The sequence below is a fragment of the Malaclemys terrapin genome, chromosome 6, assembly GCF_027887155.1.
Source record: "Malaclemys terrapin pileata isolate rMalTer1 chromosome 6, rMalTer1.hap1, whole genome shotgun sequence".
In the NCBI taxonomy this organism is placed as follows: domain Eukaryota; kingdom Metazoa; phylum Chordata; order Testudines; family Emydidae; genus Malaclemys; species Malaclemys terrapin.
In genome coordinates, this window is record NC_071510.1 from 11,224,873 (window position 1) to 11,240,644 (window position 15,772).

The 15,772-nt window shown below is 49.0% G+C and overlaps 1 protein-coding gene across 4 annotated transcripts in view; it reads right to left on the reverse strand.

The window, feature by feature from the left end:
- The window catches only part of FBXO10 (F-box protein 10), a 63,393-nt gene that overhangs the window by 11,717 nt on the left and 35,904 nt on the right, over positions 1-15,772 (reverse strand). For all 4 annotated transcript variants that reach the window (XM_054032898.1, XM_054032897.1, XM_054032895.1 and 1 more), the window contains 3 exons: positions 15,620-15,756; positions 5,285-5,355; positions 3,826-3,978 (listed from right to left, as the gene is read on the reverse strand). In XM_054032898.1, coding sequence (XP_053888873.1) covers positions 3,826-3,978; positions 5,285-5,355; positions 15,620-15,756 — 361 coding nt within the window. The remainder of the gene's footprint in view (positions 1-3,825; positions 3,979-5,284; positions 5,356-15,619; positions 15,757-15,772) is intronic.

Genomic DNA, 15,772 nt, shown 5'->3' on the forward strand with positions numbered 1-15,772 from the left:
TCTAAAACGGACATGCATAGGGAGATTACCTTGAACAGTGATATTCCACAACTGAAACTGAGGTGGAGGGGAACTCCCAACTGAGCTGAATGGGTCATTTCACACCACCCAGAGCTAGTGTGTCTTTGGAGCATCCTAATTCATCTGAGCGCACCTCACTGAATGGGCCATTCCACACATCAACAGCACTCCTGTACTGCAGAGGGCTGTGCAGAGCCCCTGACTTTGCACTAGCTCCCCGAAGTAGATACAAAGTCTGGGGCTCCCTGCTATTCCTCTTGCTGCCTCCAGCTGGTGGATGTGCTCCTCACGGCCCATCAGTTACCACCCTCCTTTCTTCCCAGGGCCCTTCCCGCCCTACAGGGGGCATGGTGGGGCCAGGAGGAGGGCAGAGCTGGTAGCTAAAGCGGCAAATCAACCCCCTCCCACAGGTGTCCTCCAATCCTGCCCCCTCACTAACACCTCTTCCTCAAGAAACAAGGGAAATTAATGGCCCCAAAACATGGTTCATGCAGGTCTTGTTTACACTACAGGGCCTTCGCCGGAATAGCTCTGCCAGTTAGATGACCCCTGCTTAGTACCTTCTTCAACTCAAGAAGTATGTTTCAGATTCCTGCTGGCACTGCCAGTCTGACGTGCCTTCTCTGGCTTGTCAGATTGCGTTTACATTTGCTGGTGAACCACAGCGCCACTCATTAGGCTGCTTCCAGGCTGGTGAACCACCTGTGGTTCATTAATTTTATACCAGTGTAACTTCCCTGATTTCACTGGGGTTGCTCCTGATTTACACGGCTACAAGTGAGGAGAGAATCAGGCATAGGCACCGACTCCATGGGTGCTCCAGCGCTCAAGCACCCATGGAAAAAAATAGTGGGGGTGATCAACACCCACCAGCCACAGCTGTTCAGCTGGGCTGCAACTCAGCTGTTCGGCAGCTGGCATGGGGCCTCGGGAGAGGGTGGAGTGGGGACAGGAAGACGCAGAGTGAGGCCGGGGCTTTAAGGGAGGGGGCAGAGCAGGGACAGGAAGAGATGGAGCGAAGACGCGGCCTCAAAGGAGGGAGTGGGGTGGGGTGGGGTGGGGCCTTGGGGTGGAGCATCCACCAGGAAAAATAAAATTCAGCGCCTATCGGTCCAAGTTCTGCTTGCAAAGGACCCTCTACACCAGATAACCAACCTCCCTTTCTCCTTATTGCTTTTCTGCCCCCACCACAGCATATAGAGGCTTCTAATTCCCTCTCATGGCATCAGCACCAAGTATGCATATTGGAACGGCTGCTTTAGCATTCATCCTGCAGCCTAGAAACCAGAATGGGGAAAGACCTATTAAGTTTCGTGCCCTTCCGCTGCTGGTGAATGGATATTTCCTTTGGCGTATTTTCTAGTAAGGTTTTGAAAGTCTCAGGGAATGCATCTTCCACCACTGCCCCAGCGAGATCATACTACAGCCTCCAGAGGGGAGTTTTTCCAAGGATTCAGCCTAGATTTTCCTTTTCCTAATCACATCCCTTTACTTCTACTGTAGTCAAACAGTCACATAGCACGCTAAATAATCTCACTGTGGGATTACACAGTCAGTGAGGCAGCATGATCTTGGCACTGGACTAGGACTCAGGAGTCTTGGGTTCTATCCCCAGCTCTGCCAGTGGCCTGCTGGATGACCTGGGGGAAGTCACTTCCTGTCGCCGTGCCTCAGTTTCCCTATCTGTAAAAGGGGAATAATGATTCTCACTTCCTTTGTAAAGCACTTTGAGACCTGCTAATGGAAAGTGCTAGATAAGAGCTTGCTATTAATAACGCACATACATCACAGGGGGCATTATTGGAATAATAAACCTACTAAAAATAGGAAACTATCACCCTGCGCTCCCCAGTTAGAGGCTTGTTGTCTTTTCTCCTCCTTTCCTGTCTCTTCAGCCCTCATTCCTGCTCCACCTCTTGCCTCCCTCCTCAGTAAGGGACCAATCCAATGCACACTGCAGTCAACACAATGACTCCCACGGACTTCAAAGGGCTTTGGGTCAGGCCGTACATACTGGGTGCAAGGCACAGGAGCCCACGCTGGGGGTTCCAACAGCTTTTCACATATGCAGCCGTTTCATTTTGATCCTGTGAAACTGGGATTTATTTATTGCTCCAACCTGAGCATTTAATTTTAAAAATGCAACTAACAAGCCAGAGCATATTTACTCTCTCCCTTTTTCTTTCACCTAAAGGGACCCGCTGTTCTCATTTGAATTCCCCTCTTCTCCTATTAATCCGTATGTCCTCCTATCATTCCCACCACTGATCCCAGATAACACTCGTTTCTGGACCTCCTATAGCCCAAAACAGGCTAACTGTTGCCCGACTGGACCACAGCTCTCAGCTTTGTGTGGCCAGGGACTCTTCCTTGAGAAGTATTCCCAAGGCTTGAGACGTGAAGGCAGCAGCACTGGTGCGAGGTGAGAGATGGCCATTAGCGGCTGTTTTGCAGCCCCTGCAGTACACACCTATCCCTAAAGATACATTATACATAAAGGGACAGATTCCCTGTCCAATCCACCCCCTGATGGCAGGCTCTAAGCATGACAATCAGGGTTTCGACACCCCAAGGGGAGAACAAAAAGATTTACCCTTCCCCCAAATAAGCAGTTAAACCAACTGATTGCATGCTGTGTTATTGTACAATGGAAGAATATCACATAAGATCTTTATGAAAGCTTGTGATACACTGACCTGAACAGTCATTATGGTTACAGTTATGAATGCATGTGGAAAACTAGTTGTAAATGTGGCGCAACTTCAGCAGCACCTCACAACCAGACGAGGGCGGCCCCAAGCACCTAGCCATTGTCCAGCCCAGGAAAAAAACAACCAGGAACCATCCAAGCAAACGGAAACAGCTCAAAGCTGCAAAGAAAACCCCAGTGTTCTGGAACTAAGGGCTGGTCTATACTGGAAACATACACTGGCCTAGCTATGTCTCTCAGGGATATTAAAAACCCACACCCTGAGAAATGTAGCTACGCCGACCTAACCCCTGGTGTAGACAGCGCTAGATGAACAGAAGAATTCTTCCGTCAACCTAGGCTCCACCTCTCAGAACCCTTCCAGTTACTGTTTTTCACCCCAAGCAGGTCTCTGTTGCACAAACTGCGTGGAGCGTCTGTGCCGAAGCGAGCTGATAACAGGAGGAGGGCTGCACAGACGATGAACCAGAGGGGAACAAGCCAAGGGTCTGGTAATTGAGAACTAGGGCAGGCCGGGTTTGAGGAGATGGGACCGGAAGGGCTGTTGACAACAACCTGCCAGGAGAAGCTAGGCTGGTGAAAGCCGGGGTGATACCTTGTGATTGCGGGCTGGCTACTGGTGTCGAGGAACTTTCAGAGCACCAAGGCTCCTGAAGGTAATGACAGAACCTCTTACTGGTCTGGGTAATCCACAGAATGCGAGACCAAGGCAGGACAAAGGGAGTGGAGATTGGCTGCAAGTTCCCCAGCATGGATTCCCCCGATGTAAAGGAGTCCAGTGGACACACACCAGCTCCCCCCATCACCAGGGATCCCTCCCCTGGCACAAGGGCTGTGTTAGGGACAGGGAGAGGGAAGGAGGAGTGGCTATCCCCAGCTAGGGTATTGGCCCTTGGGGACCACAGCCAGTTGGCACTTGTGCTGGGGCAGAGAATCAGGGAGCCATAACTGACTTCCTGCCCACCTCCCCTGCCCTTGCTCAGCATGGAACCCAACTCTAAAGCTGCACAGGACCCTTGATTAAGCAAAAGGTGGGGGACAGCACAGTAGGACGTGGAGAGCTCAAGGCATTTTCCACATTTTTGGCTTCTTACCATAAATGGTGTTTCCTTCAATCAGCCCCTTGCCTCTCTCTCCCACCACCACTCCATCCGAGTAGCCACAGCAGATCAGGTTGCTTCTGAGGACGGGGTCACCCCCGCGCCGGATGTCTGCCCCTCCCCACTGGTTCTCACGAATGACGTTTTCTAACAGAGCAGAAGAGAAAAAAAAAATCATCCGAGATCCCCACTGAAAGAAGGGAGGCTATGCTGCATTCCCATGCACCGTCCACCCCCAGGGCGTAACTGCTAAACAATTACTCATCTGACAGTCACACACGCTGCTGGGAAGTCCTCATTCCCCCCCAAGGAAGCTGAAAAGCAAAGTCCCTGTTTGTAACAGGGGCAGAAGAACCCAGCTGGGGAAGTGGGGAAATGATGCACCTACAGCTGAACTGAGTAGATTCACAAAACACATCGAATTCTATCCTGAAGTCAACAGCAAAATGACTATAATGGAACCAGGATTCCACCCACCATTGACTTAGCAAATTTCACCTCTTTTTGTTTGCAAATCATCCCATAGAACTGTCCTGAATTTGCTCTTGGCGAAGGTAACGGGAGTTTTACTGGATTGGCCCTGGACAAGCATCGTTCTTTACCCAATCACAGAGGGGCCGGATCCCAGCTCAACAGAGCACCAGTACAGGAAAAGGAGATGCAAGAAGAACAATGGCTGGAGACAGGACAGGTGATTACAGCAGAAGCAGATTACTGCTGTTTAAAAAGGCTGCTGTCTTTTGAAACAAAAGAAAAGATTTAATTTTAGCGCAAGCCACACTATTACGATCGTCTGTGGTCTAGTGCGTATTTATCCTGCCCTGTCTCTTGGGAGACATTCAGCTATTATCTTTTTTTTAAAAATCCATAGTGATGGGCCTGTATTTACTTTTTTTTATGATGGAAAATAGGGCAACAATTATCATCTTGTCCTATGGAACAACAGAAAAGATTCAATTAAGTCTAATTACTGTCTGTAACTGCAAACGGAGGGCAGCAGTGTATTCAGTAGCTTAATTGCACTTAGTTGTATCACTAGTTCTACGTAATTAGCCTTCCTCCTTCCCACGTCTATGTTCAGCAGAACAATTGCTAGGGGATGCCGCTGAGGCAGAACAACGTTGACGACTCAAGCTCGCCATGAAAACCAAATACTGGATGAGTAAAAATACACTTGATCCGGGTGCTGCTTCCATAGCACCGCTCTACGAACAAACGCCGCCGAGGAGAGCGCAATGATTCCAGCGAAACAATACAGAAAAGACACACTTATTGGCATATGGGCCGATGATCTAAGTCTCAGGTTGATTCCAATGGCGTCTGCACCCAGCCACTGAGTCTAAAACAAAAATAACTTTGCAAGAAAGATGCGTCTAAATATGACTGAGAAGCTTGACGCCCATTAGAAAACATCGTCTATCATGCATAACAAAGCTGCTTTTAAATTATATACCTGTGATTTGGCCTTTTCCATTCTCATTCACTGCTATACCAGCTGCAAGCCCCTGGAATATATGGTTCCCACTAGAGTAGAAAGAAAGGAAAAAGTTAGCTGCCAACGTGGTTGCTCTTTTTATTATATGTTAATCACGCACAGATTTGCCCTAACTAGACTTTCTGGGTTAAATGAACCGATGTAATAGCCCTTATATCCTTTACTCATTACCCAGCAGAGAGCGCTTCTGTTCGAAGTGCTGCCCGGGTTGATTGGCTCTAGGCTGCAGTTCATTTCCTTTTCTTCTTTAATGAGAATGCATCAGGCTTTGTAGTGACAATAAAATGGTCATGTGTAACCAGGGAAAAATAGACAGAGGAGAAGATATATGCAGAACTGATAAGACAATGGAGCTGCAGGTGTTTGGATAGCTTTCATGTGGTTCAAAATATGAATTGTAATGCCAGTCAAATGGGGAAAACATGCTGAAATACAAAGCAACAGAAGCAACCCTAAATCTGTCTGGGGATTGGTCCTGCTTTGAGCAGGGGGTTGGACTAGATGACCTCCTGAGGTCCCTTCCAACCCTGAGATTCTATGATTCTATGATTAGAGACAGCTATTCTTGGATATGTACATCATATTGCAAGTCCCACTAATATACTTGTTATAAAACATAAAGAAGAACCCACAAAATTAGGAAACAGCAGGTTTGAAAAATGCTCTCCACTCACGGATTTTCATAAATATATCCCCCAAACCTGAGTAACGGGCATCAAATGGTATGATCCTCCATTAGCACAATGCAGACAGAACCTCCATAATGCACATCAATGCGTCAATTGAAGGCAAAGTAAACTGAAAACATAGGCCAGATTCTGCTTTCCAATGCAAATCCACAGCAATTCAAGTGAAGCCACATGGGTTCGTCCCAGTTGGCAAAAAACTGGCCTGATGCATCAAAGCATAATGTGCACATTTTATTTCAAAGCAAAAATAAAAGTCAGATATTTTGGCTCAGAAGTACCACAGGACAAGGGGCTGGTCCACACTAACCCCCCAGTTCGAACTAAGGGCTGGTCCACACTAACCCCCCAGTTCAAACTAAGATACGCAACTTCAGCCACGTGAATAACGTAGCTGAAGTCAAAGTACCTTAGTTCGAAATACAAGGTACTTACCGGGGGTCCATACGCAGCAGGCAGGCTCCCCTGTCGACTGCATGTACCCCTCTCGCAGATCAGGAGTACCGGCGTCAACGGCGAGCACTTCCGGGATCGATTTATCGAGTCTAGACAAGACGCGATAAATCGATCCCAGAAGATCGATTGCTTACCGCCGAACCCAGAGATAAGTATAGACGTACCCAAGATGTCTGTTTATTCTGGAACAGGGGGACAAATCTTACTGTCATTTACACTCCTGTGGTTGCACAGGGGTAAGTAAGGGTGGATTTTGGCTCAATAAGTTGCACTTCAATTATTTTCAGTTTGCTGTGTCATAAAGAGGAGTGAGGCAAGCCAAAGGGTAAAAAACATGGAGCTGTTTGTTGGAAAAGTAATTGCAGTCTGATCCCACACTGTCCCAATGATTTCAACAGGACCCCTTGCACGAGCAAGGATTACTCACGAGAATAAAGGGCCCTACGTCTCACATCTTCGCAACGTTGGGCATAAAAGGCAACACGCTGCAGTTTTAGCCCGCCTATTCTCACTGTAAATAAATGAGTGGTCAACATTTGGGATACGTCAGCGTGCAGTGCACCGTCTCCGTTCGTGGACTGTGCTCAAGCAACAGGCAATATGGGGAGTTCAAAGGCCCAGATCCTCAGAGGTTTGCAGGCTCCTGATTTCCATTGATTTAAATATCTATGAGGATTTGGGCCAAAAATTATTAGGGTCCTCTACACCCCAAATGGGCGGTGTTTTATAACGGACAGTCCAAGACCACAGGAAGCGCTGAATGATCATATAGGCATTTGGCCATTATATATTGAATATCTCAGTTTGTGCATGCTCACAGCATGCGTTCATTTACTTCTATTTGCAATTGTATTTGTACTATACAGAGAAGCAGCCGCATTTTCTCTATTACTAGTGTGTGTTGAGAAAACTGCCTTAATAATATTACAGCATTATGCATTAGGATCTCTGTGTCCCTGAAATACAATGCAGTACTCACAAAAGACGCAATATTTAGAAATAGCTATTTATATAGAGAGCTGCTGCCACACAACAAAGGGAGAAAGTACCACACCTCCGCCCACCCACAAATACGCACACACACATCCACCCAACTATTTAATTCCGTTAACTTTCCAAAAATGCATCTTCAGTTCTGCCCCAATTCAGTGAGGCAGTGCAAACATTTAGAACAATAGCAGCTCATTCACGGGTATAACGCACTTCAAAATGCACTGGAGAAACTAACTACACCCCAACGTTTTGTTTTGCAGCGTGATAGTATAGTTTAAAACCATTGCTGCTGCTTATTGACGACCTCCTGGTGCAGGCTCCGTGACAAAGATCGGGCAGCACCTTGTGTCTTTATACTAATGGGTCATGGCCTGCCATGGTTCCATGTCTCTTGCCTTACACTAAGGGTACGTCTTCACTTACCGGAGGATCCGGCGGCAGGCAATTGATGTTCTGGGATCGATTTATCGCGTCTGGTTAAGACGCGATAAATTGATCCCGGATCGATCCCGGAAGTGCTTGCCGTCGACGCCGGTACTCCAGCTCGGCGAGAGGAGTACGCGGCATTGACGGGGGAGCCTGCCTGCCGCGTCTGGACCCGCGGTAAGTTCGGACTAAGGTACTTCGAATTCAGCTACGTTATTAACGTAGCTGAATTTGCGTACCTTAGTCCGAAGTGGGGGCTTAGTGGGGACCAGGCCTTAGATTACAAGCTCTGTAGGGCAAAGATTGTCTCTTTGGTAAATGTCTGTACAGTGTCTAGCACAAGGGGCGGGGGGGTCAGCCCTCTAGCTGCTACAGAAATACAACTATAATAAACAAACAAACAAAGTCACTGGGGTTAATGGGAGTTTTGTATGAAAACAGATGGCTGGTTCCTGTGCAACTGCTTACCCTTTGCACTGACAGTGCCTACTTTCGGAGGATTGCAAAGCAATTTGCAGAGGTGACTATTACTCCTATTTTACAGGTGGGGAAACTGAGACACAGAGTGGTCATTGGCTGGAAAACTCTGAGTCTTGCCAGAAAGCTCAAGACAATCCCCTCTCTGGTAGGGAGAGCACAGGGACAGGCAAGCAAGGAGAAGGGGAAGGAGCAGAGATCTACAGAACTCTCTGCTGCAAGGAGGTGCTAATGATTGGGGTTATTCAGTGGCAACAGGGTTTAAACTGAGGGTAGCGTTCCCCATCCAGGGGGAGGCAAGGGCTTCTGGCTGGCTGTTTGCAGGGACGGTGGATCAGCCCTGTTGGAGAGGGGCTGGGGAGTGGAGCTGGGAGGCAGCCACAGAAGCAGAGCCCTTCCATTCTCATTTGCACACAGGATCAGCACGTGGGCTTCCTGGCAGAACAGCCGGAGGTAGAACATAATTAGCAGCACTCGGAGCTTGTGATGTACCCGCAGCATTTGCCAAGAACTCAGTACCTGTGAAACTGCACTGCACCGCCAACGGGCTTCTTTCATCCGCCTGGGCTGCCCTGGCCGGGTTGTTATGAACTCAGTGGATCGCACTTTGAAATACACCAGTGCCGTATCACATCGTTGACCGGCAAACACATCGGCGTGTGCTACCACTGCTTTATCAATATCCCCTTCTCCTCCGAGTCCGCAGAGCAAGCTCAGCTCAGGAAGGGAGATTGAATGCAGGCGACGCAAAAAGAATCGTTCCCCTGGGGATCGTTTCACTCTAGCCAGGGGAAACGCTCTGGGAAAGCCAAGGCCCCTGGTTGCTGTACCAGTAAGTCCCAACAAGGGGCTGGTAGGTTGTGAGTCACCCAAGGCTGACTTGTCACTGCACTTCCCAAGCACCCCCCACATGGGCCAGACTGAGGAGACAATCAATTACGGACTGGACGATTAAACAGTTGCCCAGGAGATGCAGCTTGTCAGTGGGGGGCAGTTAAATTATGGAGATATCCCATCCCATCTCCTAGAACCGGAAGGGATCTTGAAAGGTCATCAAGTCCAGCCCCCTGCCTTCACTAGCAGGACCAAGTACTGATTTTGCCCCAGATCCCTAAGTGGCCCCCTCAAGGATTGAACTCACAACCCTGGGTTTAGCAGGGCAATGCTCAAACCACTGAGCTATCCCTCCCCCCAGTTAAACGCAAGACAAGGGAGGCTGGGAGGAAGGTCCAGAGACGCCCCGGATCACCGAGCGATGAGATCTCTCCCCCTGCACCGAGGGAGAAGGTAAGAAGCTTTATGCGCCGGGCTGTAGCACATTAGGAATGACGCACACAGCGTTGGACCTACGCGGGAGTGCGTGAAGCCTGTTTGCTGCGAGGACTCCGGGGGGGGAACCCCGCCCTGTGACATAGGGAACACACATTCTCACCCGAGGGCCTCTTCGCACGGATATCAGCAGCATGACATCCTGGAGCACCTGCACACCAGTGTGATTATGGATCCCCCACCAGGGCCAAAATCCCATAGTCTCCTAGCAGCGACGGGTCATCATCCAGGATGAAAAGAACCTCCGCTTGCAGCCAGAGAAGATGGGTGAGGCCTTTGGCAATGCTGTGGAACGGGAAAGGGTTACTTCATCTCCAGCATGGCATATGATCTACTGTGAGCAACTACAAGCTTTACAGTGGTGTATTAATGGTCTCCCCTCCGACACCCGAGGGTCTGTCTTCACCGCAGAGTTAGCGCGAGTCAGCCGCACTAAAGCAACTCCTCTCCAGTTAGCCTCGCTCGACTGAGAACAGCCTGGCCGCGAGAGAACACTGGAGCTGCGGGCTCCTCACTCGGGGGGTGCTCTGCTGAGCCGTGCCAGGCTCTTTCCCAGCAAATTGTGGGAGAATGTGTCTGTCTGTCGGGTCAGGGCATACCGGAGGAATTATGGGAAGGCACTGGAGGACTTGTAACTCTCAAGTGGAGCTAGCCTGCATCCACGCTGCAGGGTGGCCCTGTTAGCAGCTGACAAGTTGTGCTAACTCAAGCTGTAGCCGATGGACCAGCCAACTCGAGGGAAAAGCACCACTGCACTTGAGTCAAGGGGTGTGTGTGTGGATGGGACTCAGGTTAGGGGCAACACTCGAGTTTTAACTCAAGTTAACTCTGCAGGGAAGACAAGCCCTGAGATTGTAGCTAGCCCCTCTACAGCCAGCTGGCAGGCAGCAGAGAGCACCCCAGAGGTTCCTAGGCCAAAAGGGACCATCATGCTCGTCTAGCCTGACCTCGTGCATCGCGCAGGCCAGAGACCTGCCCCACAATAATTCTAAGCAGGGCTCTTAGAAAAACAGCCAAACTGAATCGAAAAATGGTCAGGGATGGAGAATCCACCACGGCCCTTGGTGAGTTGTTCCAACGGTTAACCGCTCTCACTGTTAAAAACAAAATTATGCCTGATTTCCAACCTGAATTTGTCTAGCTTCAACTTCCAGCCATTGGATGACGTTACACTTTTCTCTGCTAGACTGGAGAGCCCATTATTAAATATTCGTTCCCCATGTAGGTACTTATATCAAGTCACCCTTTCGCCTTATTTCTGTTAAGCTAAATAGACTGAGTTAAGTCTATCACTAGAAGGCAGGTTTTCTAGTCTTTTATTCATTCACATGGCTCTTCTCCAAACCCTCTCCAGTTTAGCAACATCCTTCTTAACTTGTGGGAACCAGCACTGGACACGGCATTTCAGTAGAGGTTGCACCAGTGCCAAAAATAGAGGTAAAAATCTCTCTGCTCCGACTCAAGATTCCCCGGTTTATGCATCCCAGGATCACATTAGCTCTTTTGGCCACAGTGTTGCACTGGGAGCTCATGGTCAGTCAGCTCTTTTAGAACTCTTTCAAACCCCCACTCCTTACTTTGGGCAGCATGAACAAGGGCTGCCCAGAATCATGGTTTCTGCAGTCAGTGGGGCCTTCCCCTGGTGGGAGCTTATGGGGAAGGGAGAGGGGAAGGTCGGAGTAGGCAGGCATAGCCAGGACTCTGCATACCCTCACGTGCAGCAGAGCTGGTCTGTGTGAGGAGTAGGTTGCACCACTGAAGTAAACCTGTTCCCTTCCTTAGCAGAGAAGGGATCCTCTGGGAAGCACAGAACCCTCTGCTACTCTCAGGGGCACTGTGCTGGTGCAGCAGCCCGTACAAAGGACTGTGCTCAACCCGTACAATTTAGCCTTGAGTTCGCAAAAAGGAAAATCTATCTACTGACTACAGAACCTCACACAGGACCTGCCTCAGTGCCCATCCAGCAAGAGTGATGAAAATCAGCACTGGACCCAGTACAGAAATCCAAGCCACAACCAGAAACTCACCAGAGAATAACCCGCTGGGGGCTCTAGGGAGATGTTTAATGTGCTTTGTTCCATCTGGGCTGCATCACTGAGCAGGCTAGTGACTGGAATCAAGGGGGCCAGGGCTATTTTCTCTAAAAGTGGGCATCAGATTGCACGCACGGAACAGTATTTCTCCAAGTACAGATGAGGCATCGAGGACAACTGGAAATGAAGGACTGTCCCTGCCCTTGGGCACCTGACAGCAGCATTGCCTGGGGCACCGCCCTCCCGTTTTCTGCATGTGCACAGGGAAGTTCCTGTGCTCATGACTGCACCGCTTGAATTCAAAGCAGTCGCTCCAGGCTCAATTACACTTAATGTCTAGGCAGCACAGCTCAGCTTTGACAGCCAGAGGAAGCCAACCTTGTTCCATGACTACAACAGAAACACAGAGAGCAACGCACAAAGAACTGAAAAGCTGAAGATACAGTACCCGCATTCGCTGTGCATTTGACATTTCGTGGGAGTCACCGTTGCTGTTGAGAAGAATTTCCAAAATCTTGCCCCGGGAGATGCATCCAAATGACATTCAGATGTCCAAAGGGGTAACCCTCTGGCTGTCTAACAGTCACATTTCCCTGCTATGCCGAAATCCAAAGCTCAGACATGAGGGTATTTTTAAAGGTGCAGCCTGGGACCACGACATCTACGTCCTATTGTCCACATACGATTCAGTGCCCGAGAAGGGAAACAGAGCTACCCCACTGCGTTAAGAACTTCGAAGCCTAAGTCCTGACTTAAGTGCTTTGGAAAATGGAAGATAGGCTCACTAAGGGCCAGATTTTTAAAGGTATTTAGGCACCAAAGAGGCACACACGTACCTAGTGGGACTTTAAAAAGTGCCGAGGGGCCTAAGGGCATCAAAATCAATGGCAGTTCAGCGCCTAGGAGCTTTGGCTACAAACCTAACATCTGGAAGTTATCGGTCTGAATTACAGGCAGCCGGACAGGACAGTTAAAAGGTTTGGAAGACAGGCTTATGCCTCTAACTCAGTCAATTACTGGCATAGTGATCCCTATTCTCTGCATATTTAGAGTCACAACAGGGATAGAGCCGGGGCAGCGGGTTCGGTTTTAGCAATAGCCACGGAAGGCTCCTTGTCCCACGGCGTTGTGAGAGCAGCACAGAATGATGTGGTTGGAAGGAACAAGGGGGCTTCTGAATGCCGGGGGGAATCAGGCATGCGACTGGTAGCGGAGCGAAGGCAAGGGTTCTTTTAAATTCCCATGGCCTGCTCAGTAACGATTGGGCTAGCAATACTGTCTTGTGCAGAATAAAATTTCTTCCCCTACTGGAACCCGAGAGTAAATTATCCCTGCCTCTTCGTTCCCTTTCCTCCTCTCTTGCATCAAAAACTGATCTTGATTACTCTTGATTATAACTTGCTTCGGCAACCTGCCAGTGACACTGACTAGGGAGAGAACGAAAGCTACACAACTAATCATTTGCTCTTCAGCCTGTCTTTCTCCAGACTCATTAGCCACATCATCATGAAGGCCGGTCCGTTTTAGAAATTGCTACTTGTCTGATGGAGCACTTCCATAATCCTTTATAAAAGAGACCCCCTCTTGACCCTGGTGTTTTACAGCACAGTAAATCGGTCTTGCACTTGCCAACCCTAGCTCCCATCCTGGAACAAGTGGTTCTGCAACTGATATTTAAGCCTTTTTACAAGTAGCTTACAAGAATACTTTCAGCTCTGCACTCAGCACAGAATGTGGACTAATGAGAAGTTAGTGGGAGTTTTACTTAAATAAGGACTGCAAGATTTGGGCTTAATTATACATATTCTTAGCAAGAATAATCACATTCTGCCTACTACACATCCCTTGCAGTTACAATTCCACATAATATTTTTCTTCCCTCCTTGCCTAAACTGTTGCTGTGAGCCGTTACATGCTGGCTGCATTCCATCCTAGATTCCACCCCAGAGGAGGCTGCATTTCAACAGTGGCTGAAGTGGCTTTAATAGACTTGTGATGCAATTTGGGCTCCTTCAGGATAAAAGTTACTTCATCTAAGTGCACAGTATGGTTATTACTATTTAAAATACAAAACCCAAATTACTTAAAAGTCAAACAAAAGAGCATCATGGGGGGGTGGGAGGTGAGGCAAATGAAGGGAATGTGGCAGCTTACTTCACAACATTTTGTGTTCTAATATTGTATGTTGATACAGCCATTTTCACCCCAACATGCTTTACAAGCGCTGGTCCCTATATAGGAACAGAATGAGAGGAAGGGCTCCCTAATGATTAGGGCAATAGATTCAGACGCAGGTGAGCTGCATTCATTTCCTGATCCTGCTACAGTATGTGCGTGTGAGATGCTGGACATGTTACTTGTTTCTCTTTGCCTCTGTTCCTGACTTCTACACCTGGGAAGATCACTGTTCCTTCGTTTACTTGGACTGTAAGCTCCGCAGGGCAGGGACCATCTCCCACTCGGTGTGGGGCCCTGATCTCAGTTAGGATCTCTAGGTTCTTCTGCAATACAAATAATACTACTAAATGCAGCCATGTCTGGGGTGGGAGGGCAGCAAGCAACCATCCCAACAGCAAGGGGCAGGGCCATTTCTGACCAAAATGACCAGGGCAAACCTCTGAACTAAAATCAGAGGAGAAGAGGACTCGAAGAGCTGCATGGCTTTCCGTTTCTCCTCAGGAGAGGCGGCTAGCACGTACTATTAAGCCATGCCCTTTTGCTGCCTGATGCCCATTGACTCTGGCAGGTGCAGAGTATAGATCTATCCCCCGCCCTTCCTTGGAACGCACTAGGCATTGAAATGCTTCTTACCAGGGAGAGCAGCAAGGTCAAGATTAAGGGGGGGAGCCTCTTTGCTTAACGTGGGTCACCTGCACCAGGGGAGTGCACCCTCTCACTCCCACACCATGAAACCATCTGTCCAGGTGGCAGTGCCCTGCAGGCTCCATGCCTTGCCCTCAGGGGAAACATTCTGCTTCCCATGCCAGCGGAGTTGCGTGCACAATTCTAAGGCAGGATATGACCTAAAGGTGACAGGCCATCCATTTATCAAGTCTAAAAGGATAACTCTCCTGAGGGGAAGGGGCCAGAGCTCACTTTTCAATTCCAGCATCAATGATTAAAACTACCCATCTGCTGTGATTTCACGATAGGGTTGCCAGGTAAGGTGTGCATGAGCGGGCAGAGGGGGATGGACACGCAGAGGCTTTAGAACATGTTCAGTGTCAGACAAGATGATCACAGCAGTTCCTTCTGGCCTTGGGGAGTCTATGACATGCTTGGGGTGATTGTACACTGAGTCTGGATCAGTCTCAGCATGGATTAGCACATGATCCAATCCCTGCTCTATGTAGCCAGGAGACACCCTGGAAAACAGCACATGCTGTCCCCCTCCTCACCAGGAGCTTTGTGCCGCATGTAGGAAGAGTTCACGGAGAACCACAGCCAAAGAATGAAGTCAGCTGAATTCTGCTAGTCTGAAGGAAACCTGCCAGGCTCTGACACTCCTGTTCCAACGGATCGGCTGTAGTCAGCAAACTCCAAAAGAAATAAGGTGCTAGGAGGATTTTCAGCAGGAAGACAAACCAGAATGGCAATGACTTGTCTAAAGATCGATTGCTTCATTACCCCGACTCTGAGTCCAGTGGCCACCTGCTCTGAACAACACAGCGCTGGCAAAGCCCGGTTCCCTTTGAAATCAAAGGTCAGCATTAGAGAACAGCACATGGGAGGTGTTGGGGCACAGAGGCAGCCACAGAAAAGCCCCCATGACAGTGATATTTCTGCTCCTCACCTGGGGACGGAGGTTACTACATGAAAAACATACCGGGGGGGCGGGGGGGGAGACAAACATGAAAGGAGGGAGCGAGAGAGGTCATTGCTTAATAACATACCTCACAATGGGGTTCCCATTATACAGAATGTAAATGCCAGCTTCTTTATTCCCGTAGATCTGATTGCTACGGATGATGCCTTTTCCGTTGCCAAGGACAACGATGCCTGAGCGAAGGCCACTGTGTATCTTATTACACTGCGGTTTCATTTAT